Genomic DNA, 25,624 nt, shown 5'->3' with positions numbered 1-25,624 from the left:
GGGGAACACAGCTTGTCGCTGACACGCTCCCCAGGCAGCCAGTGGGACTGATCGACTTCTTTCTGACTATTATTAGTTCTTTAGGGGGCTGTCGTACCATCCAGAGTGGGCTTGGCAAAACACATGCTCCCTCTTTTGAAGGGAAAATGGCCATACTCTTGTTTTAATTATGCAATTGGCTATCAACTCACCCAGCACTGACAGCCACGTCACCATCATTTCCTACTCTGGCAGAGGTAGGAAATAAAACTTTGCTCTCAAGCTTTTAGTGCCTAACAGTGACATCCACCAAAGTTGTCCTACTGAGAGTTAAAACTGCAGATTACATGTTCCTGAAATTGCTCGGGAAAGCAGGTAAAGACAGGGAAAATGGACAGGAAAAGCTTTGGAGCTCATGAGAGACCTTCGGAGTGCTCCAGATCCTGCTTCGGAGTTATCACCTAAGCGCAGGAGCAGAGCACTGATACCTGGACAGGGAAGGACAAGGAATCATATGCACAACGTGCATTTGTAACCGTGCAAATAAAAGTGTGTCTGGGTTGGTAGCAAACTCCTTTCATATCATTCTTCTGCAAAATTGTTATCTTTCCAATTCGAGACATAGATCTTTGAGAGTGCTTTTAGCAGATCAGGAAAATAGCATCTTCTGAAATCAATAAAACCTCAGTAACTAAGAAAATTATCAATCTGAAGGGAAAAAATGCTGATTCATCTCTGTCTATGGTAGCAACTTCCTTCAAAGAGGTCAGTTCAGATCTTTCTGAATTTCTAAACAAACTAACTTCACCCTGGTCTTGAGCTGCTTCTAGTGATCTGGAGGAAGGCAAACATTTGTCAGATTAAACTGAATTTGAAGGGATGAAGACATATTATTTCTTATTACCAGAAGCTCAAGAGGACACCTGAAATCCCTGATTTTTATTCACCTGCTCTAAGATGCAGGTAGCACCAAACAGGGGTATTGCTCTTAAAATCCTGCCATCTGCAGCCTTATGCTTATTCACTTTTTTAGGAATTTCACATTTATTTGTGGAGGAAGCATATGTCTTAACTCTGCCCATCAAACCCTTACTACTAAAAAGCTGCTTGCTGGTCACAGAGGGAATTCCAGTATTTTGTCCTGCTCAATTGCCAGCTTTTTTTCTGAGTTGCCTGTAAAATACAACAGCATCTCGTGCTATGACAGCTCTTGCTATATAAGCTACTACTCATCAGGAACTGGACCAAAACCACACTGATTTTACAGAGGAAACTTCTGCAGCACTGACTGGGTTTCAATTCAAAGCAGCAACACAGGACAGAAGAGCATCCCTCGATGGAATCTCACAGTTTCTCCTTAACAGCAGTGTCCATCTTTCTGCCAAAGGCATTGGCAGTGAATAAATAATAAGTCCCCTAATAAAAGACCTTTCATGTAACCTCAGGAGACCACTTCAGAAGAACACGGGAACAATGGCAACAGATCAGAAAACCATGTAGTCTTGCATCCTGCCTGTGACAGCGACAGCAATCAGATCCTTCCGAGGAAAGTACACAAAACTCCGACACAGGCAGCGGAATTGCTCAGAGGCTGCCTTAAGCCCTCCCAAGAACTGTTATAATGTGTGATCCACGTAAGGATCTGGTCTTTTAAGCTCTGGCCCTGCCAACGCTCCTTGCAGCATTCATTTCCACAGGGTAACTGTTCACTGGTAAGTTTTTGGAGTGTTTACCGGCAAACCGACCTGTACGGATTGTTTCTGCCATACAAGCAAAACACAAGAAAAACACACACCTTACCTTTTCAAGACAGTAATTACTTTATGTGCTTTTACATTACCCCTCTTATTTTCAAAAGCAAGCAAATTAATAATACGGATTATCTGTAAGAAGGAAGCGAGGGGTGTGCACGTGAAGACAAACTGTGAGTACGCTCCGGCGGTGGGGCTGGCCAGCTGGATTGGACCAGACACGTTGGCCAAGAGCGTCGTGTGTGTGAACGCACTTCTGTCTAGTTTCATTATGAGTCACCAATTCTCTAAAAAGGCAAGGAAGGAACCATTTGTGCTCTCGCTTACCCTGCACCCCGAAATAATTCTGATTTATTACCCCAGCCATCACCCTTGCACAGTCACAGACAAAAACAATTCACCAGTAGCTGCAAGGGCCAGGAAATAAAATGCTGAACCACTGACCAAGGCCAATTACCAGCACAGCGCAGGTCAGGGTCTACCAGACAGCAAGATCTGCCTTTGGCAGAAAAGGCGGCTCTAGCCTCTCAGCAGCTACCGTGCTGCCTTCTCTTGCCATTAAATACATCAGGTAACTCCACCTGTGCTTCTCGTGGGGACTGGCATCTGAACTACAAGAGACAGGCTTTCCAGACAGCCACCAAACCCCAACCTCCTAACAAGACCCACGAGCACGCCAGAGAAGTTCAGGACATGATCTTATGCCATCCAGAACACCCTCAACTCCCACTGCCTGGAGTGGCCATCACACTTCAGAGGGAGTCTCATCATTGAGAGACCAGCGGTGGACTGAGAACGGGACAGGGGTCATGAACACCACCTGCTTCACACCCAATTGTACACGATGCCCATCAGCACTTAAACGACTCTCTGCCAGGGTATGGAGCCACAGGCTTATCCATCTACTTTTTCAAACACCAGCAACGTTTCCATAGGCTTTTGTACCACAAAGTAAATACAAAAAAACATTGCTATCGACTGCAATTTGCAATTTCATATTGACTAGGAGGACAAGAGAGCTGAACAAACAGCAAGCCACAAATAAACATCTACAATGACAAGCAGTCTTCATCCTACAACGAGGACGAAAGGAAGCCTCTCTCACAATGCTAAGTGGCTAGTGCTATTGGACAGAAATTATTCGCCAATTCAATTTTGCTGGTAGTATTTAGAAATGCTCTTGCCTCTTGCTGTTATAAAAGCAAATTTAGACAAAGAGCAAGTGTTTCAGAGTAGCTGGGTGGCCTTCAAAAAGAGATAAACTCATTTAAGGAAATTGTTGACATACTGACTTATCCCAATGTTTAATCTGCCATGGTTTGTAAAGGGAAAAGGATCATAACTACACTGCAGAATGAATCAGGTCTCTGTCTGTCTTACAGTTGTTATTTCTAAGATTATCACCCACATGAATTCCCAGTGTCATCCCTGACTTGAAAAAACGTTTCAATACCAAGTTGAACTGCAGCTCCAGGAGTGAGCTTCGCAACTAAACTTGAACCTGTGGATAAAAGAACATGACCTCTGTAAAAGATGCCAGGGTTAACAGCAGTTCCAATAGCCATGGTGCATGACTGGACCCTGTTCTAAACAATCCCTCGTTTTAAATTTCTTCTGACTAGTATCTTTCTAGTGGAACGAGTACTACTGGAAAACAACATAATGAAACGAACACTGCAATGCGCAAGGTTTGCAAATGCAATGCCTTCATGCATCATCAATTACATTAATGGAAAAAAGGAAAGACAATATTTGGTGGATCCAGGGATTACTGATGTATTAAAAAAGCTCATTTCAACCAGGCCTAAATATGTAGAAGGTGAGACTGATGACTGACCAGTGGCCCATGTGAATTCGGTTTGTGTTCAGCGCCTATTCCATTCCTTTCCCTAGAGATCACATCACCATAAACATCCCAAGATGCCAGCTGAGCTTCGTTATTAGCAGTCCTATATAGCCAAAAACTGAACCTTGGGGGAAAACTTGTCATGGCACTGCCAGTAGTTTATTTGTCTGGTGATTAGATAAAAGCGTCTAGTTTCTGGACTACGAATCCGTAAAGAATAAGTTTAATGAGAACAAACAAGAAAAACTAACTTCTCTTTTATACACAATGCAAACATTTTCTCAGCTCAATGTGTCATATACTGTATTGTCCAAGTCATTGGAAGGTATAACATTAGCAGCTGGTAGGAATATCTCACTGGGGAGCTTTTAGTGAAAATTCAACATCCATTGTATAATATCCTGTATTATTATCTTTGCTGCCATAAAACATCCTCAGTGAGAAAAAGGGCAACTTTGGACAACTTGCTTTTCAGGAAAATCTCTTCTCTCTCTCCCTATTTTTTCCCAGAGATATTTTCTTTTAGTATTTTCTCTTTGTCTTGTCACTCTGCCTCCAAATATGACATATTTTCTATCATATTTGCTCATAACTTGTAGCACTATTACCTCCACGGGTTTCAAAGCAGTTAGCAGGCAGCATGATTGCTGTGTTAGCCAAAAAGCTGGAAGTAACTGAAGGCTCCGGATGGGTAAAACAGAAGTGAAACCACCTGCACCTCTCGGATGGCGATGCCGGCTGGTGGAGGCAGGGCACGGTGCAGACTCACACCACCATGGGGCATGAAGACCTCACCCATCAGCAGGTTAAATATATATTTCTGGATTTAGCCTCACTGGTCCAGTGAGGAGCTGAAAGGTTGTGTTTCCAAAGCATACTGAACTCCGTTTCACTTCACATATCCAAAACTGAATGTCCCTTGTGAACAATGGATTTTGCACGCTGATGACCTCTGCACCCAGGACACCGGACAGCACGAGAGCCAGAGCAGGGCACTAGTCTACTAGATTCCACTTACCATTATATCCACATCTAAAACCTCTGTTCCTCAACAGTCACTCTGTAGCCAACAAGCTCCAAGTATCTTCAGCATAATACGCAACTTGCAAGGCTGGTGTTTTGAAGATCATGACAGACAGTAGGAAAGCTAAACGTCTTGAAGAAGTAGATTTCTTTATAAGACCTCATCATTTTATAAGAAATGGAAAAAAATAATCCTTAGAGACAGATCCTCGTCCTAGGCCCACATGACTAAGTAAAAGCAACCACACAGCTGATGACAGTTCTAGCATTGTGAACTATAGCAACATAATAGTACCTTGGATTTATACATTCCTGCAGTGCTCCTGTGAACCCCTGCTTGGGGGACATCGTATGGGCAGCATCTTGACGGTGGAAGATGTCAATTTGAAAACAAAACAAGGGGGAAGGAGGAGTGGGACAGGACTAAACAGCAAAAATGATGAGCCATTTTCATGTTCCTGTTCTGTAATTTTACCTTCAAGAAGATTGATAAAGGAGGTGGATTTATGTAGTCAAACACTTGCATGGTTCTCACCATAATAACTCTTTACATCAGCCTTTCTGGACTAATATCTATTTTTAGTATCAGGTTTTTAAAGAATCCTTGACTCAATCACTAATTTTGAGCTTACAATTTACCTTGGGAACAATTTTGCGAGTGGCATTAGTGCCACTTAACTACTTTGATTTGCAGGCACAATTAGTAAGTTAAGCATTTATATATCCTAAACTACACCTGTAAAATGGAAGGGTGCTTTTAAAAACAGCCCGTGTGCTTAAATTGGAAGCAACTCAGTTCAATGACACAAGGATCTAAAGCACCCTGCACATTCCAGAGTAAGCAATGAAAAAAATCAAAACCACAGTTCGGTTTGTTTTATTTTTTGTGGCAAAGTTATTCTTTAACTCGCCCCATCTTTCTTACATGACTCATTCTAGTCACAAAAGCTCTCATGAAACAGAACCTTTCTTTGTCAGACTTTGTCAATGATTTCTAGTGCTCAAAAGGTGTGGCCAAGGGCACTCAGGCACTTTTATCGTTATTTATATTGCCAGGTAGGTTGGACAAAACCACAGGATGCTGAATATACAAGCGCAGAGCTGACAGCTAACGCTATCAATTGCTGTGGAGACCAAGACCACTCAAATTCCAGGCTGGGTAGAGGCAAGGATAAAACCAGTAACTGCGATCAAGGTAGAATTAGAAACAAAGAATTCAGAGCGTATTTCAAACATCCTTGAAGGAAATGAAAACAGAAGAAAGGGAACAGAGAAAAGACCCAGAGAAGAGAGCACCCTGGCCAGTGCCATCAGCAGAATTGTAAAAAGAAAACAAGCCCAAACCACTTTACCTATACTGCCTCCCTAATTCAATTCCAAGTCTACCTCAACAGTAATTTATTGTAACCATGCATTTAAAATTAGCGTAGCTCCAAATAAGCAAGTTAAAGTTATTATAACTTCTTATTTCTTTAAGGCAACTCTTTGCAGGAAAGGGATATTACTACTAACATTATGAGTTCAACACTACTATCCCAGAACAGAATAAATTAGAGTTGCTACATCTCCAATTCCACTCATCTATAAAGAGCAAGAAGAATGATGCAGTGGGAGAACATGTAAAATAAATCTTGCTTCTGTAAACATTACTGGATGAAAAGGTTGGAAGGAAGAAATGGTTAAAACTGTTTAAATGTTTAATTAGGAATAGCCTGATATATAACTGAGTGGGGGAATAAAAGAGGTCAGAACTGAACTTTTCCTGGAGATACCCTTTCCACTGAAAACTAAAGCTTTTCCCTGCTTGCAGCAGCAAAGAACACAAGAATGTGTGTGAACCCCTTCTTCTACTATTAATCCCACCAAATAACTGACTGTTTTTCATCCAAGATTCGATAGTTAAACACCTAAGCCATCCTCAGTCATTTGACCAAAACTTGAAAACAACTTAAGGGAGTTTTCAGCCAAAAATGTTTATGTACATTTACATTCTTTGTGAGAACTAACTTTGAATTGGGATAAGTAATAGACTATGGTAGGTAATAGTTTCCCTCCAAAAACAAGTTCCCTGCATAATCTAAGCAGAAAATTGGTCTTTGCTTTATGGCCTTACATCAGCATACAGGAAGAATCCTGGAATATGTGCATGTACTGGGGGTAAGAGGAGTACCTTGGGAGGTTTCTTTTCAATTGGTGGAACAATACAGCATTCATGCAATTCAGAATTACTTGAGTTAATCGGAATCTAGTTCTGCAGGCTGGTAACACTGCCGAATACTACGAGGAATGTTCACTTTTTACGTAACTGATGCTCTGGAATTCATTTTCAAAGCCAGGTGTATGTGTCTACAAATGAGTCACTCCTCCTCAAGTGTGTATGGGTCTACACATGGGAATCAGTGCAGCTTGTACAGAAATGTAGTTGCTTCTGCCTGGAAAACATCACTTGGTTCAGCAGCTTAAAACAGTTAAAGTCTTTGGTTCCCAAAATCGTGTTCCACAAGCTAACAGCAGGTTCTCTGCAGCCGGCCAGACAGCAGTATTACTGTTATAGTGGTCCAATGATAAATCACTACGAAAAATTGATTGTAAGGATGCAGAGTGGTCAGGCACACAGCCCAAAAGGTTTGAGAAGCACTGGTTTGGAGGAAAAGTGACCTGGAACTCAAAACAGGATGTTACAGAAGCAAAATGATCACTTGGACTGGTCTAGGGCCCCAACATTCCCACTGCTACAAAAACACCCTGGTACTTCCAGAGCCTGCTAGAAGCCTACAGTATTACAACAACTAACAGCAACGCTCTTGCTTCAGTGCAAGACGGTACCTTCAGCGTTCCAGAGCTCCTTCACACTCTGTCAAGACTATTTAGTTTATCCAAATGATCTCTCTTTCAAATCAAACACCACCTCCACCAGCAATGCTTCCAACAATACTACATTAATGCGGAAACCTCCCAGTGGACACAGACCAAGCCCGACCTCTCCATCGCCTGAGCTCAGATCCCTGTATGAATGCAGCTGCTTGTGTTCTTCACAACACAGTACGTTGCCCTGCAGAACTGTAGGTTTGTCCTCTAAGAAAATGAGAGTTCTTCGGGTGTGGGAGGCAAGACAAAACAATCTTAAAATAAATCTTTTAAGAGAGAACACTTACGGGTCCCCCTGGGGTGAATATTCAAAATGTACTACAAAAGTTAGTACTTTAAAGACTCGCTCCCAGTGCAGAGAAGACCCTGACCCAACTTCCCTTAAAGTCAAGGCAAAAAATTTTCCCCTCTGAGCTAACACTTACCTTTAAATTGGGCCCAATAAGTATCAGTAGCAACTGTATGCACAGAGCCAGATCAGGATACAGAGAAGAACTACAGGGCTCTTCATTTAGACCATATACAAACACTCCTCTGGTCACCATACTTGAAAATTAAACTTGTAGGCTCAGTGAAAAGCAAGGATTAAAGCTAAGCAGGTTTTCCACTTACTACCCAAAGCTTTTAGTGTCACTTGCAGAGAGGGAGGGAAAAAAGCAAGCTACTCATGAGGTATTGAATATGAGCACACACTTTTCTTCCAGCAGCTGGTAGCCAGTAGATGTCTAATAATAGCATTAAAATAATTGTGAAATTTCACCTCCCTCTTCCAAAATTCCAAATATGGTGTTAATGAAAAAAGTAAAGGCGGCAAAACTGGCCCTTCTGAACTATTTGTGCGTGAAACACAGAATACAGCGCGGATGCCTGCTACGTAAGTTTGCATAGCTGGTATTAGGAGGAAGTTGTTCAAAAGCATTACATGATACCAACAAAAATCTCATCTTCCAGTATAAAGAGCTTGAACGAAATTCTGAGGTTTGAGGAATATGTGCAGGGGCAGATGGACAGGCTACGTTAAAAACGGTTAGGACTCTGGGTGGAATGATAACTACTTCTCTAAAATCTGTGGGAAATCTCTCCCCTCATTATTATAATAAATGACAGAAGCGAACACAACTTTGGCAAGAGGTGCTTGAACTCCAGCCTGAGGGAAAACAGGCCAATATCTGCTTCCAGAACAGAGATGCCACAGGCAGCACAAGTGCAAGTTTCTCTCGCAACAACCAGCCCAAGTACCTGCCCTGTCTGAAAGGCCAATAGTTAGGACAGACCTTCCTTCTGCAAAGCAGGAAGACAGGATGGTAAAATGAATTATTATGTTGTGTTAGTGGCTGTGCAGTATCATAAAATCAAGATATTAATGAAGACAAGCCAGTCCGGAGAGTTTCCCTGTTCCAGTAGCCTGCACTCACTTGCTGACAGGTATAATAAAAAGACAAAGTGCAACACTGGCTGCTCCAGCATTCACCTCCTATCAGCAGGAGGCAAGGACACCTTCCCCCTCCCTTCCCTGCTTCTTCCCCCCCACCAAAGATTATTTATTTTGCAATCTAGGGCTGTCCAGTGAGAGTGCACACTGTAAACAGCATTTTTATAGTTTGGTCCTCAGCGTATGGGGGACTGGGCTAGAGCACAAGCACGTTATCTTATAACCTGCTCACTGATTCGAGAAAATACTTTCATTCTTGATTGCAGAGGGATTTCCAAATAGGCTTAACTGCTTTCATGAATCAGACCCTCAGATTGCCATGACTTCTTAGTGTATCGGACACCATTCTAGCGCACAGGGGAAAAAAAAGGACTGTCAGAACTTGTAAAGGACTTAAGTGAGCTATAATCAGGCTCTGGACTCTCTCAACTCTCTCTGCCTTGATAAGCAAAAGACCTACCATTGTCACAACGTTCATTGAGGCACGTTGAATGCAGAGCCTTGCTTTTTCATCTTTGTTGCTTAAACTGGAGCTGTCCTATACAAACTGTTTAATCCCCAGATCAGTGTCATGCTACAGAAGGCTGGAGAAGTTTAGAAAAAATGATACAAAATCAGGTATAGAGGAGGAAGTGGGGAAAAAGGTTTTCCTCGTTGTTGATACGACTTAGAGGATCTCCTTCTGGCAGAAAGAGAGCTCCACCTTCTCCCGGCATTCAGAGGCCCAGATTGCCAGTGAAGTAACCTGGGCATAAGAATGCTGAGCATGGCTGGGGGAAGGGAAGACGACAGTGGCATGACCTGCTCTGGGTAGGACACGGTGGTCCAAACTATTTGCAGTGATAAATCAAAAAGAGCAACTACAAAGCATTGTGTTGCCTTCTGGTTTGGAAATCTGAGATACCAGGGCCTTGGGAGATGCTCTGGTGTATGCAGTCATTCACTCAAAAGGAAAGCCCATGAATTTTAAATAGAAAACAGGAAAGTGTCCAGTGAATTCCTCTATTCTAGCAGTTCAGCAGGTGCAGTAGGAAGTGAAAGATAAAGATTTGATTCAGTTATGCATAGCACAGATGAGGAACAAGACAGCATCTCTTCAGGTAGAAGCAGATGGTAGAAAAGAAACGTGTGGCACCTGCAACTCACGTAATATATACGTATTCATGGCTAGCATCTCATCCAGAGGCAGTGGTCTCTGCGTAGAATAAATCAAAAATGCTAGAGCAGATAGGCTGTCATCACAAGCCAATGACAACAAGATGGGAGTCAAAGGGAGTTGAAAGAAACCCCTTCAATTTAGCGAATCTGATTTATCCCACTATTGCCCTCTATTATTTCAAGTCCCCTACTGACTTCACATGCCTATAGCTTGGCTGATATGATCACAGCACACCACACATACTTGTAAGGTTGCAATCTAGTGCAAGGTTACACTAGGTTGACTGAAGAGGTAGGGGAACTCAGGTAGGTAAGGGTTTCACTTTTCAAATGAACAGAGGTTTTAGTTGGAATTGACCCTTACAGGAAAAATGAGCCCATAATAAGACTTAAGAAAGTACCTGGCACTGCTAAGCTTCCTGGGAAACCAAGGGCTGGAAGGCATTTGGGAGAATGCCCATCTCTCTCCACGTGAGAAGAGACAAATTCTTCCAGAGCTCCAGTTATCGATGATTATTCACCTTTAATGAGTCCTTCCAGATCTCTCGCTTCCTTGTGTTTCCTTGCTCCTGACCTTACGGTATAAAGTTTTGGTTACCAGGGTTCCTTCTAATGACATCCCTATGCTCTTTCTGAAGACAGCCTCTTTTCCCCTCTGCATTTCAATGGAATTTTTGGAATCTTTGCCATGCCTTCCATTTGATGCCTTGCCGTTTCCGCTTGCAGAAGTCCCCGCTATTTTATGTGCCTTCCCCTGAGCTTGAGCTGCCTATGCTGGAAGATTAAGGTGCCCATTAACAAGGACCAAATCTCTGGGTCTAAGCATTAGCCTGGTTGAATGCTGCTCGTTCAAGAACTGGATCGCACTTCTCATTCTGGCTCTGCCTCAGACCTGCTGTGTGACTTTGGGCAGGTCATTTCTCCCATCTGGCTTTCTTGGTTTCCACATCTGTAGAAAAGGGCAAGTCTCATTATCCCTCCCTATATAAAACATCCTGAGATCTACAGAAGACAAACTGTATTGAGAGCCAGGCACTATTATTTTTAGAGCTCCAGTGTGCTAAAGAGACACCGGCAGGACACAAAAAAAGCAAAATAAATCCAAGGGCAAGGAAAGCAGACAGAGCAATAAAGCACAAAAATTGAAGAAAGAAGGGGGAAAAAATCTACTGAAAACCAGAGTACAGCTCTGGGGCACTACTCCTGTGGTCTAAGTATAAATGGAAGGATAACACTATTTTGAAGCAGATCCACAAATCCAGCTGTCCATCTGCTCAGTCTGTGTTTTTAGAGGCCTGTAGTTTTGGTGAGTCTAAATTGCTGCTCCTACCTAACTCCACACACACGAAAGGCTTTTTGGCCTATAAACATATCGACTGGCTACAGCTGTACAGCTCAAGCAGGCAAGGAGATGCTCTATCACCTTTTAAGATCAGCCGGGATTATCCTTTCTCCAGCTGGGAAAAGCAACCAGTAAGAAGTGAAGAGCACAAGAAAGCTTGGATGCAGACCTGTAGGACAGTTAAGTGAACTTAACTAATTTTATATAACTGCATATGTAGTGCTTTGAAAAAAGAAGATCAGCACAGAATTATAGCATCATCAAGAGATAACTGAGGCTCCAGAATCAACACAGTTATTTGCCTGTTACTCTAAAACGTTACTGGGCAAGCAGCAACTGTGATCCATCTGTCAGCGTGTCCTTTGCTGTCACAGGATCTTTGCTGCAGTGACTACCACGTTCTGCTCCTTTCCATTATGGATGAGGCTGGAGTGGCCCTGTGATTTTTCTGTACAGGGAGTTACAGTGCCCCTCTTAACTATTGTATCTCCTAGGCAAAGAGCAGCTTGTATCTTGGAATTAATGTAAAAGAAGACAAAAATTCAAATTCTGTCTTTGCAATTCCTAAGAAACCAGTCACCTTTGCTTTCCAGAGAGCAGCAGAACCTGAGAGTGTACGAATTGGCTTCTGAATGTTTGGAGTGGGAGCGCTCCGAGATCGGCTGCGCCTGCAAAGACCGGGCTGTGGTACCAGTGCAGGGTCATGCGTTGCCTTTGGTGGATTCCTTCTCCCCTTGCTGCTTGAGCTTTCAGTACCATCTCTTCTTAAAACTGTGTGCAGCCTTGTTTCTCAGTTAAAAGGATTTTCTTTATTATTTTTTAAAGCCTGTTTGATGAGTGATACGAACTGCCAGTGAATATTACACTTCACTCCCCCTCATTAACATTGTAAATTAATTTAGGACTCATTTAGATGCAGGATTAACAACCTGAGGACTAATTCACTCTTTATTCAGAGGACATATTCAGATGAGCAGTCTTTCGTCTCACATCACTCAATTAGCTAGCTGGACCATCTCTTGGGAATAAAATGATATTTCAGTCTCTCTGCTTGCAAAGGAACCGTTCAAGGTTAAGGCAGAGGTCTGGGAGACATCAGTCCTGGTCCCAGTTCTACTATAGGTTTCCTCTGCAACCTTGGTCAGATGCTTTTACACTCTGCACCCATCTTCCCCAATCTGCACATCTAGAGAGGTCAGACTTAGAGAACAGAAAAAAGATTAAAAGTAGTGTTTACGGTGGTTTAGGCCAGCGTGTTTTATTTCACCAGGGTTGAGGGTACGTGAGCCATGGGCCAGCTGCCAACACAGAAACTTGTTAAGCTGAAGTAATACAGTTAATAAGTTTTTGGTTATGTGCCCCTACCCTTACTTACATGAAATGGTGTTTTATTTTGTGACAACTCTTTTCCTGTGATGGCACTGTGATTAACACATTATTATCTACATTGCAGGGGCTAAGTCAAGCCCTCAGTTTCCAGATGAACAACAAAAAAAAAAAAAAAAGAGAAAAATGTTGCTTTTCTTAAAGCAGAGTTATCAGTTAAAAAACTCATGACATACACAGCAGCAATCTTGCAATATCTCAGTGACACTTTTTCAGATGCCCTGTATGTTTGCTAGAGAAATAAATAACATTTTTTGCAATTAACAAATGAAATGCCCTGTTGGAGCTTAGCTCTTACTTGCTGTCAGTAAATCATCTGCAGAAGGATTTCATCCACTGATGGAAATGAAGATTAAATACATGCTTTGGCAAGTGTCCTTTTCCACCAGAATATTTTCTTGAAGGCACTTTGTGTCTAGCGATACATTGAGGACCTGTTCCTCTGAGTACAATAAATAAATACAAATAATTGCTGTAGAAAAGAGCCTGACGGACAACCAGTGCCACTTTGGGCATGACTGATTGATGTTACTTGTAATCAGCAACACTTGCAAAGCTCAGGCCTTCTCTTCTGGACGTGTGCTGCACACATCAGCTTAGCTGAACTCTGCTCTCTCAAGGACAGCACTTTTAAAGCCCTAATACAAAATTATTAACTGTGTGTATTGCAACATTGCCAAGAAACCGTAATCACAGATGAGGACCCTGCCGTGCCATAGGCTGCAGAAAATAAAAAGAAGATACTGCAGTGGCTCGCCTAAGTTTGAAATCAAAGGCCAACTGACAGAGCTCCAGGACATTCTCACCTCTAGTGTGATCATAAAGAATGAACTATTTTATACACTTTATTGATGGTTATGGTTTCATGGATAAGCTACTGATGGGCATTTGGTATCCACTGTAATAGCATAAGAAAAAGTCTTTCTGGCACACTATTTATAATCTTAATCGAATTCTAATTGTTTTCAGATATACAATTGTTCCAGTGTGGTTCCCTCAGACAGATGATAGTGACCAGACAACCACAGCACCACAAATCTATGACTCCAACTAATAATTCCGTAGTAAGTTTCCAAACCAGACTGTTTCTCTCCTTAAAATAGCACATTTGCTCTCTGGCTAGTCCTTTCAACTCTCCATAAAGACCAAATGTGCTGTCATAACTACATGAGACTGCTACTCAATGCCATCAAATCCAGCCCGTTGACAAAGGCACCCCTCTAAACCACCTCAGGGCCAGAGGCCAGAAAAGCTGGGTTTGTCCTGGGGCTGTACAGCTCTCTCTGTAGACGTCTGCAACATCAAAATGCCTGCTATGTTAAAAGGACATCACAATTGCAATAATCCTTCTTCCTTAAATACAAGGAGAGAAATGTCTGAAGCTAACAGCACCAAAATAATACGGATATTGTTAATCCACGAGTTACCATGAATGCAATGATTGCTAGCCTTTCCTGCAGTTTTTATCTTGAGGTACTTGTCCTGATGAGTTTTACATTTTCATGCCACACTGTACTCCCAATTACTGTACGTTCAGCAGATTCTCTGTAGAGCACAGGAAGGGCATCATACATCACACTTATTACCAACCTACAGAGAGTTAAGACAAGCGAGAACAACAGGATCCTGCTGTTGGTTTATCATGAGTTTTCTGATCTAAGGGAAGTAGCTGTCTCCTATTTTAATTTAGTTGTCATAAATAGTATCTTTAGGTTTGTTTGCTTTTGGCCCATTCTGCACTCAAGTCATTCTAAGCACTGATCTTCTGCTCACCAGCAAATCAAAACAAGAAAACCCTCATGTTCATTCATCTCCCTAGCAAGAGTACATTTCACAGCCAATGTGCCCAAGGGCCATAATGAAGAAATCTGAAAGCACTCTTCTGAGAAGAGAAAGGTTACAAAAACCAGGGAGAAAGCAAAGGCTCTTACCTGTCTGTAGTAAGCCAGCCCCACTGTCTTTGACTCCAAAGTGCTGCTGGATGTCTAGTAACACACCTGCAAGGAAAACAGAGAGAAGAAACTCAGCACCTTCAGCCTTTGAAAAGCATACAACTCAAACCTTTTGTGAAGCATCAGCAAAGCTTCAATTTCCAGTAGTTTAGACACACAACTTCTACAGTTTGCATACTGGCTTCTTTTCTGTACATGCACACTCAATAATTTTGGGCTTCTACAACAACAGCCGAGGCAGGCGGATAGAACATCATGCAGAGTTTGGGAATGAAATCCTCATACATGAGAAACTGGTCTTTCTTTCTACTTAAATAAGATCAGGGTTTTCTTTTTGCTTGTTTTCTGCAGAATCCCAATCCTTTACTTCTGTTATTTTACAGAAATACAGGGAAGCTGGTTCTGCACCTTAGGTGCTTCAAATGGTTCGACAAGACAGAAAAATTGACTCCAAGACAAGTTTCAACAAATCTCTTTTGAGAGGAGATACGACACATCGATAGGAACTATGATGGAAGTTTTCACATTTAGCTAGTTCGATAGGGAGTGGGGGGGGTGTCTCATTTCCAAAACAAATGTAGAAAATAAATTTAGATGTAGAAAATAAATTTTAGTAAAGGTGAGTGAGTGACCGAATGCTTAGCTTTAAAGCAACTACAAGTAGAACCCAAACCAATCTTCTCTCTTCCCCGAACCCCCAATATATTAATTGGCATAAGCAAAACAACAGGTTTTGTAGTATTTACATAGTCAGGTAGATTTAGCCCTTGGGTATAGAACATATAAATACCTGTAATGTCAGGTACATACAAACAGCTTTTGTAACCATCTAGCCAACAGGGAAAACCTACAAGAGAGCTTTTTTAACACATTTCTAACACATTTGTCAAGCTGTAGATGGTCCAGTTGTGTCAGACACAGACCCACAGGCCTGAGCATTTGTCTATGGTCTAAACAAACAGCACTGACTTCTTGGGTCTGGGACAGACAGTTGCTCTCATGGGACCTCCTTATTTAGGCTACTGTCTTCCTCAAAACTGAGGATATGAAGGTTACTTTTTTAAAAAATGAGAAACACCATTCTCCAACTATACTGAACATCTATAAAAATTCACCTCCAGTTCAAAATTTGATCCGAGGCTTTATCCAAAGTGATTCTGCTCATCACTGCAGGTCACGGGAATCAACTAAGCACCGACCTGAACTCGCTCACTATAAACATCTCAGCTTTTGGGACTGCCAGGATCATACTAAATGACAAACACGGAGAGATAAAAGACCCAGAGATAACTATTCCCAGAAGACATGTGGGACAATGCCAAGAAAACAGACATAAATTAAAGGTACTAAAGGAAAAAAAGATACAGAGAAGGAAGGAAAAATGCAAGAAAGCTCATTTGTACTATTCTACATTACTGTACGTAACCATTTAACAAAGGGCAGCATTCAGTTTGGCTTTAGACTACTGGTATCATCTGCCCAGTAACATTAGTTCAACCTTCTACCTCCTACAACAATCCCCACTTCCATACTCTCTCTATCAGACTCTTTAGCCCGGAGCAGAGAAGGCTCAGGGTGGGGAGGGTGTGAATCTGATCGATGTGTATCAACGCCTGAAAGGAAAGGGGGTAAAGAAAACAGCCAGGCTCTTCACATTGGTGCCCAGCGAAAAGAGGCAAAAGGCAGGAACTGAAATACAGGCAATCCCATTTAAACATAAGAAAAAACCTTTTTATTGTGCAAGTGATCAAACCCTGGAACAGGTTGTCCAGAGAGGTTTTGGATTCTCTAACCCTGGAGATGTTCAATACCCAATCGGACACGGTCCTGAGCAACCTGCTCTAGCTGACCCTGATTTTAGCAGGGGACTTGGACTGGATGATCTTCAGAGGTTGCTTCCAACCTCAATTATTCTGTGATTCTGCAATTTTCTAAAGTATTAAGTGCCTGACTACATCCAGCCTGACACAGTGTTTCCCTGGCCTTTTTTCTCCTTTAGAGCATTGCTGTCTACTGTAATTCTTAGCTTGCTCTTGGATGGCAGATTTACCTCCATTTTCCAAGTGCCCTGGCATTTCTTGGCTCTCCTTCCCTCATTTGCTCCATTAATAACTGAGATATCATTATCCAGGCAATATCTGATGAACAAAAATAAATTTTGCATTTGCCTAGCAGAACTCTCTGTGGCTTAGATGACTTACATGCTCCTCTTGGTGTCCCACCCTTTCGCAAAAAAAACCCAGTTCTCTTTCAACCCAACCTAGAAACCTTACTTAGCTCAATCAGCTCTGAACACCTTCAATTTGTGCTCTATTATTGGTTGGTCCCAGACTGCCCACATCAGGTGAAGCTCAGCAAGTCCAAACAACTTGTGAGTACTATAATCCCAATTTTATAGAAGATAAACCCATCAACATTCTCAAAAGAACAAGACTTAATCCAAGCAGGTACAACACTGGGAGATCAAAGTAATGCCCATTCACCTCCTGATCCATGGGCAAATGACTTCCTCATGGATGCCATGCTCCTGTTCAGCCTGTCAACTTGCAGTTTCTTTTACTTCAGCAGCAAAGGGCTAAGTTTTGCATCCATCCTTCTTTGGATGGATGCATCCCCTGAAGGATGGGGCTTCAACTCTCACTGACATGATGACAGATTTTCATTTTAACAATTAAACTCTGCGAAACAGGCTACAAGTATATTACCCAAAGTCTGCAAAGAAAAACAAAGCACTAAGGGACACTGCAACTGTACTGTTCCCAGCAAACACGCTAGTTAGGATGGCAACTGATGAAAAAACAAATTGCCCTGAAGCTAGTGCAGACAGACTACCCTGATGCTGGTTTCATGGCAGAAACCTCTGTGCTGAAGTGATCACCGAGCAGGATTCACACCTTCTAAGCTAGCAGGTGCATGAGGGTCGAGAGGAAGCCAGTGACAGAATCTCACCTGTGCAAGAAGCAAAATGGCAACTGTCCTGCCACAGGGTACCAAAGGGACTGACTGAGTGATGGAAAAGGGAGACTAAGAGCTGCACCCCTGCCTTATTAACACTGTCTAAGGAGGCAGACCCTTTGAGCAGGCTGGTTGGATTAGATTATCCCCACAAGTCCCTTCCAGTCTCAACTACTCTGGGATTCTGTGCTCCTAATCCCGTGATGTACTCACATGTACTTCCAGAGCTCCCTGAAAGGTGCCTGCCCTGCCTACAGCAACATATTCCCAGCCAGGCCAGAATGCCAGAGAGGCACATTAAACCACCAAAAGTTACGAGGAACAGGAGCCTCACATGTGATGGAAAACATAGCCTCCAAAAGATGATTTTTTTGGAAACCAGAACAGCAAGTGCAAGAGACTATCATGGTGCCTACGCAGTAAAGCAGAGGTGGTCTCCCAGCTCGTTACAAAGAAATTATCTGTCCCATGACAATGGCTTTACAGTTCTACAGTGCTTTTTTCCACGAGAGATCATAAGGTGTTTTACAAGCTTGAACTACTGTAGCCACAAATGAAACACATTTAGGACACTGAAGTGTAGCCACCTTGAATTAAGCCTATCACTTTAATCTGCTGGTGGAGAGGGAACTGGGTTCTGTGGATAGTCAATGCAACAGGACAATACAGAACCACAATTATAGGTCCTGTGTAAGCTTGGAAGAAGGACTCAGATGATTAAGAGAGATCTGCATGTCTAATTGGCATGAATTTCCTACTCCAAGTCTATTTTATATTCTCTTTGGACTACAGGTGTTTTGATATGGGATTTACAGCATTAAATTAGAGGCAGCAGCAAGCAGATGATGCAACACGTCTAGGAAGTGATAGGAGTTTCTCTCTGCTGTGGGAGTTTTCCTGCTCAGCACGCTCACATGAGAAGACACTCCTCCTCTCTTAAATTTGCTCAGCTCTGTTTCTACCTCACCATGCCAATGACTCACCCGAAACTTTAATAAGATTTAGGGATACAATTAAGCAATGATGGACCAGACGAGAATACAGGAAAATGATAGAGCTTTTGACTTTCCCTTCTGCTTGTAGATGATGGAAAGGCAGAGATATAGCTGGAGCCAGGCTCTGGACAATGATCATGTTGTGGAGATGTGTTCCCAGCTGTCTCACAAACACCTGATGCAATCCAAGAAAGAGAAGCCAACATATGTGGCTGACAGGCCTTTCTCGGATTGAAGTTCATACCTATGTCCCAGGAGGATCTCAGAACAGCCATGAGCAGCTAACAGGCACCAGTCTTCCTCAGCCAGCCTCTCAGCAGGGCTGATGGCCATTTGGGATGTCTTTATGATTACGTGGCACACGTTAGTGCTATCACCTATTATTTATTTAGCATATTCGGCATCTTCAGGTCTGAATAAACATACTGGAAACATGGTGCCAACCTTTCAAAGTATCTTACCAGCTGAACCAGACACTATTAATGCTGATGTAGAGCTTGGAACTCAATGAGATGAAACACCTAGCCAGGAGTGCTGATCAAGATGGGCACAGACACAGGACTTACTGGGAAACCCAGACAGAGGAATGACTAGTTACTTCAGCCCTATCAAGGTTACCTTACTAGGCCTGAGCTAGTATCTAAGTACCTGACAAAGACACCAAGGCAGTTATCAGAATTTTGCGGGCACTGGGCATGAAGAGGACTTTTAAGAGCAATTTGGAGGATAAAAGGTCTTTGGGTGTGGAGTGTTAGATAGGGAGGGAACATCAAGTAAATGAAGAAGAGGAACGTGGCTGACCTCATCCATTCACAGCATCGGATGGTTTCCAGGATCTAGTGCAGGATCCAGAGTACATCACCATTTTTAACAGCCATTTCACAAACAGTGAATAGAAAAGACCTGATTCTGAAGCTTTTGGAATGCAGGCCCATATTTAATAGCTTAAGTTATCTCTGATTTAGGGTAAATGCTTTGGGAAAGGCAAATTTTCCTGGAAGCATGTGGTTCAGGCTTCAAACAGGGAGGTAGGTGGTATAGATTACGCAAGACACAAGCTGCTTGCCTAGATAGGCTTTCTGTGTTTCTGACTAGAGCTACAACAAAACAAAAAAGTTGCAGGACTGTAAAGTCATCCGATATGGGGTAAAAAGATGCTCTGAATAGAAGATCATCTTAGTACAGATGTTTCTTGTGTTAACCATCATTTGCAGAACCACTCCATAGCAGATCTAGCATGCAGAGTGCCTTGGATATCCTTTACATGTAAAAGAAACGTGGGCTCTTCATCTAACTACTGCTTCCCATATATATGAATAAAGAGTCGCCACGGGAAGAAACAGTGTTCATAAGCTACGGCACAATGAAATCACAATTTCAAAGCAAAAAGACATTAGAGCTTCCCTAGGAGAGCTCCATTTTCCAGTCTCTAAAATAAAACATCATGATTTGATTTCAAACTGCTTCCAAGGCAGGTGCAAAATACAGAGTCAGCCTGTGCACAGAGCGCAAACCTTCACAAAGCCAGAGGTTTGCAGCTCACCAAGCCTTGCACCGGTGAGGCCAATGCACATCCCTTCAACACCACGTGTGCGGCACAACCACTGGCCAACATAACTACCTACTTAAAAAGCACATGCATTTTTAAAGGTATCTTTTAATAGGGAAAAATTATGGTGCTTGAAAAGAACTAGCACACAACTTCCCAGGCGAGGCAGGCTGGGCACTGACAGCACTCGTGTCTGCCCCCAGCACCCTCTCTCCTGCCCCACTGCAGCCCTGGACTGGCACCTCTCTTTGGGGAAGCCTCAAAGGAGGTGGAGGAGAACCCAGACTCACACCCTCTTGGCTCCCAAAGAGGCAGAGCAGACTTTCTACTGACAACTCTTTGTCCTCCATTCCCTGTTGCTACCTACCTCTCCCTCCTTAGGAAGACATTTTCCTGCCAGGGCTATGCTCTCTGGTTCTTCCAGGACCAGCTCCCTCAGGTGGAGGTAACTAAGCAGGGATAGCCAAGCCCTGGCCTCCTAGCCATTAAAGGCACAAGCCACCTTCCTACCATCAGGCTCTTCCTCAAGCCTGCAGCCACAGTCAACCTGCTTCAAATAACGCATTAGGGAGCCACAGGAGCGCTGTACACACCTGCCTGTTCTGAGACATGTGAAAAGATTAGGTGGGGAGAAGTTTATTCTGAGGTCTGTGTGATTGTATCTTCACTGCAACCCCAAGGTGTGACTGCAGTTCACACACATCCCCAAGCTTCAAAGGAGCCGGCTCCAGCTCAGCCACCCACTACCTGTTAAACACCGGCTTCACAATCTGGACCTTATTTAAATACTCAGCTGCAGAAAACCACCATGGTAGCCCAGCTGATATTTGTACCTCAAGATAAATTCCCACTGCTACCAGAGCTAGCAAGCCTAGAACTACACTACCCTTTTCTTTGGATTGCCATGAAAGCATTCCATGTTTTACATGCAAAAAGAAGCAGTCCTGCTCTGTAAGTATTGCTAAATGAGGGGTGATGCTGTGCTTGGAAACATTGACAGAAGCTTCCTTGGGACATACACACAGGCTTTCCTTCTGCAAAACTAATTTCCACTCCTGCGTGACATGACAATACGCACTAGTGAAATAGTCTTGGGTTTTGAAATAGTGTTGCAGGATTAAAAAGAAACAAACAAAACCAAACCAGCAACTAGACAAATCAAAACAAGGGTTTCCTAAGATCTGCTCACCCTGACACACAAGAAACTCGTGACCTAGAAAGCATTGAAAAGAAACTGCCAGCACCCACAGCGGCATGTTCAGAAAGGCGTTTCCCCAAGGAATAAAGCGGAGCACTCGGAGGAGAGAAATCCAGTACAGCCGTTCAGGCTGAAGATTGGGATGAGCCAGAGTCCTGGCACCCAGCACTGCCATCCTTCACAGGCCATGGAATGGCCACTGAAAAATCTGCTACCGAAAGCCCCGAGCTGGCAAGCGCGAGAGCTCGAAGCCTTCGCAGACACTGAGAGCCTCCTGCTACCTGCACGTACACAAAGGTGAGGGGGTGAAGGCTCATCTCAGAAGATGAGATGTTTGAAATGGAGAGCAGACCCAAAGGGGCATACGCCTGCAGCTCCTACACACAGGAGGACTTGCTGTTTATCCGGAGCAGCATTTTTGGTGGGCTTTCTTTAGGATCGGTGCTGTACCCTCTGCCAAGCACACTACTGCTTGGGAAACGAAATAAAAAAATTTCTGTCTGCTTTGTAGTGACATTCCTATTCTGAATCGAAAACCAATGTTATCCTCAGAGACCTGCACCACCTGTCACACCCACTTTTTCCATTCAATGTTTTTATCATTATTATAATATCTGTGGGGAAGTATCTGAGTTATTCATTCCTTCCCAAAGGCTATTGGCTTACCCGTACGACATATAACAAGTAATTAAGCATTAGGAAAAAAAATAAGGAATGTAATTAACCAAGGGCTTGGAGAAGAAAATATATTTAAAAAAAACTCTCCCTCTCTGGCAGGGGCTAGGTAGTAATGAATGATTGTTCCTCTCACATAGCTCAAGCCCCACTGTAATATTGTATGCAAAGTCTTAGCACAAAATTGCCTGCAAGAGTAGGAGGAGATAAAAGTTCATCAGGTGTAGAATTGATTAGCACAAGGCATCATTAACGCAGGGTCAGGGCGTCTAGGGAAGGCAGCACAGGACAGCTAGTCCTGCTTAGATTTAAAAAAAATAAATCAAAACAAAACAAACAGGAATTTGAATGCAACCATGGCTGCCAAATGCTGGGTGCCTCACTGGCAAAACCACACCCTAATCAAATCCTTCATCTCCCTAATTACAGTGCAGGCCTGTTCCCAGGACTATGGCTGGGAAGGAAGCCCTCGTCAAATAGGGAACATGGAATACTCGGCCAACATGAGCCCAGGAGCTTAAATCAATTCCAAAACACGGAAGATTTTCCATTCATGATCCAACACAACACCAGTTCTCACCAGTGAAACTGCAAAATGACATGGGTCAAATCTGAGACTAAGCTCACAGTGTCACTTCACTCTTCTTTCCACCGCCACCATACAGCTCTCTACGACGAGATCCTTAATTTCACTCCTGCCTCAGCCTATCTTAATCAGCCTTGCAATTCCCACAAGCCAAGGGAAGACTTCAATTAGAGATAAATGACATGATTTGGCTAAAAGGACAGGTTAAAATGAATTGGCACCTAGACCTGAACTCAAAACCAAACTTATTCATTGAGTCTTGGAAAGATTCCTTTATGTGGCATGGTAAAAATTAGAAGCTGTTACAAATTTAAAGAACCTACAGAAACATAAGTAGTAGCCAAGGTTTACATCAGTCAACTGAAATGACAGGAATCATTAACAGCTTTCCGATGAAGCTGGCCAGACCCTTCTCCCATACCCAGCACCTCTGTCTCAGGACTCAACTCAGACCCTTTTCTTGTTCTTTAACTCACACAAACCAAGCCAGGCACGCTTCGCACCGCAACGCCTCTGCTCTAACGCAGAACAAAACACCATTTCTACCGAGGAAAGGGGCTATTCTGGTGACCTTTGAGATCTAATCAGCAGCCTTCACTGATCTTCAGATCAAAGTGCAGAGCCTCAAAAAATAAGAACGTTATTATTTCACTTATTCAAATCTTAGAAAATTCAGAGACTCCCCCTGTTCATACTCTCCTCACGCATGCTATGGCAGAAAAAAACGGGCCTGCCACCAAAAGCTCTAGTTGTCTTCTGGCTTTCTAATCTTTACAGAAGACTAACAAGTCTAGCCAATTCATGTGATGAAACATATCTCAGAGACTTTGTATATGAACTAATTAAAATAAATAAAACCAGTATAGATAATGATAGAGCAAATCAAGTGCATATGAATTCAGTCAGTGACTCACCACTCCCTTGTTTTCCTTATTGGAAAACTTGGCGTATCACCATACCGGAGTGACAATGAGTCAGGAAACTGGCATGAGCCACAAACTGCAAGGAAATTAAAATAAATATCTCCAAAATCTCTTTTGGAGGAGATTTTGGAGATTTTTGCTGGCTTTGTAGGGATGTGGCTGTGGACTTCAGGGCTCTATTCTCATGGTTTTCTGCCCAGACAAAATCAACAAAGGAAAAAGTCATTTACACATTCTTCTAGAGACAATACAGAACCATTAGGCTCTTGTTCTCAGAATCAATGTGATGCCTTTACTTTTACATCTTCTTGCTGGTATTTTAACCAAATACATTTGGAGCATGCGACCATGTCCTGCTGAAGGCTTGGTAACACCTTATCTAGTAAACAGGCAGATATTACCCCCTTACAACCAGCCAAAGCACATGCAAATAATTTAACAGTACTAAACCGAGAACTAATGGCGTGCATGACGTGAGGTTAACAGTTCTCAACCTCATTCCATGCAAGCCTAACCTCTAGCTGGTCACTTTGCTGCCTGCCTCGTTCACACAGACCATGAGAACTTGCACCGTTACCTCATCTCTGACACAGCCCGTCGGAATCGATGTTTTCTGGCAGGTTGGGAACATGAAGCCCACCAGAAAGCCTGTGCTATCAGGTGTACCTTCTATGCACAAGCAGCTATGTCTCTGGGGCTGTCAATACATCACGTTTCACTATAATAAGACGCAATTTAAAACATGAAACTAAAAAAAATATTTAGAGAGAAATAAAAAAAATGCAGATTTCAAGGTTGTGAAGGCTAACGGAAGGAAGTCTCTATGTTCTCTAATGTCACAGATTCTAGTGAGTGAGGATTTTTTACCCGCTCCCTCCCCTGTTATAGCCACACACACTTTTGTGAGACACAAGACTGAGATATGAGTGAGCAACTGGGGTAATTGGTGACTGAGGATTTACAGTAGATGACAACTAATTTCTCCAGTTAAGAAGATTTCTATCAAATCTGTAGAAATACGCACTCAGATTGGACATACTTCCAAATGACTGCATCTCTTCTCATTTGCATATTGCTTCTGCTTTGCAATGCCTCAAAGCTATCTTGGAACATCACAAGCTGGCCAGGGCATGCTGGTATATTTGGATGTAATTGTAAAGAGCTTTCTATTCTTTTTTACTACAAAGAGTGTTTTATAAAACACAGGGGAGATTCCAGATGCAGAGGTACCTCGTACAGAGTGGCCTTCAGAAGAAGAGCAACCAGGTACAGAACGTCAGGTACGTTCCAGGCAGGTTTCTCCTGTGCAGAACCACCAGTTTCTCAGTCAAAGCATGACACATCTACTGCCGTGGTCCTGGGCTAATAAAGAGCTCTGCTTATCAGCTTCATGTCAGCATGGGGGCATCTGAGCACACCTCCAGCACTCCTGCCAAGCTGCACACTGATTTTAGAAAGTGGCTCTGCGATATTAGTTAACGTTCACAAATCTCCCTCTGGGACCTAGATCTGGAGAGGATCATGAGGCTTTAAGTGCAAAAGCAGGAAAAACTGGAATTGCCTATAACATATCCTCCACAGATGAAATCCTGGATAAAACTGTGATGCCAACTTGGTGCCCACTTCTAAACCAACAGGAAATCTAAAAAAAAACCAACGAAGCCCTACTATTTCAAGTAGCGACCTAAATCTTCTTGTTTTAACTTCCAGAGGAAAAAGCTTTTAGCTCCAGATAAAAATACCTACCCTAACCTTAGTAATCCCAGAACGGGCCTTGCCGTTAAATATATGCTTTAAGCATCTCTGAGACACCGCTGCTGAAGATGGCAAATAGGTTTACGAGCCTGTCATCCTGCATAAAGAAAGGAGGATAAAGCTACTCCAAGTCTACCCTTGCATGCTGCTCCCCTTCATCCGCCTGCTTTCCCCGTTCTCTCTAGAGCACCATAACCAGGACTTTCTGGGTCTCCTCACCCATCTCCTGATCTGGAGGGCATGATGATCTG

The 25,624-nt window shown here is 42.9% G+C and overlaps 1 protein-coding gene across 1 annotated transcript in view; it reads right to left on the bottom strand.

Moving 5' to 3' along the window:
* The window catches only part of LOC104377372 (SPNS lysolipid transporter 2, sphingosine-1-phosphate), a 118,680-nt gene that overhangs the window by 67,574 nt on the left and 25,482 nt on the right, over positions 1-25,624 (bottom strand). The window contains exon 2 of the mRNA XM_086624891.1: positions 14,717-14,782. Coding sequence (XP_086481017.1) covers positions 14,717-14,782 — 66 coding nt within the window. The remainder of the gene's footprint in view (positions 1-14,716; positions 14,783-25,624) is intronic.

The sequence above is a fragment of the Tauraco erythrolophus genome, chromosome 21 (assembly GCF_009769465.1).
Source record: "Tauraco erythrolophus isolate bTauEry1 chromosome 21, bTauEry1.pri, whole genome shotgun sequence".
In the NCBI taxonomy this organism is placed as follows: domain Eukaryota; kingdom Metazoa; phylum Chordata; class Aves; order Musophagiformes; family Musophagidae; genus Tauraco; species Tauraco erythrolophus.
This window is presented reverse-complemented; position numbering and strand designations above follow the sequence as displayed.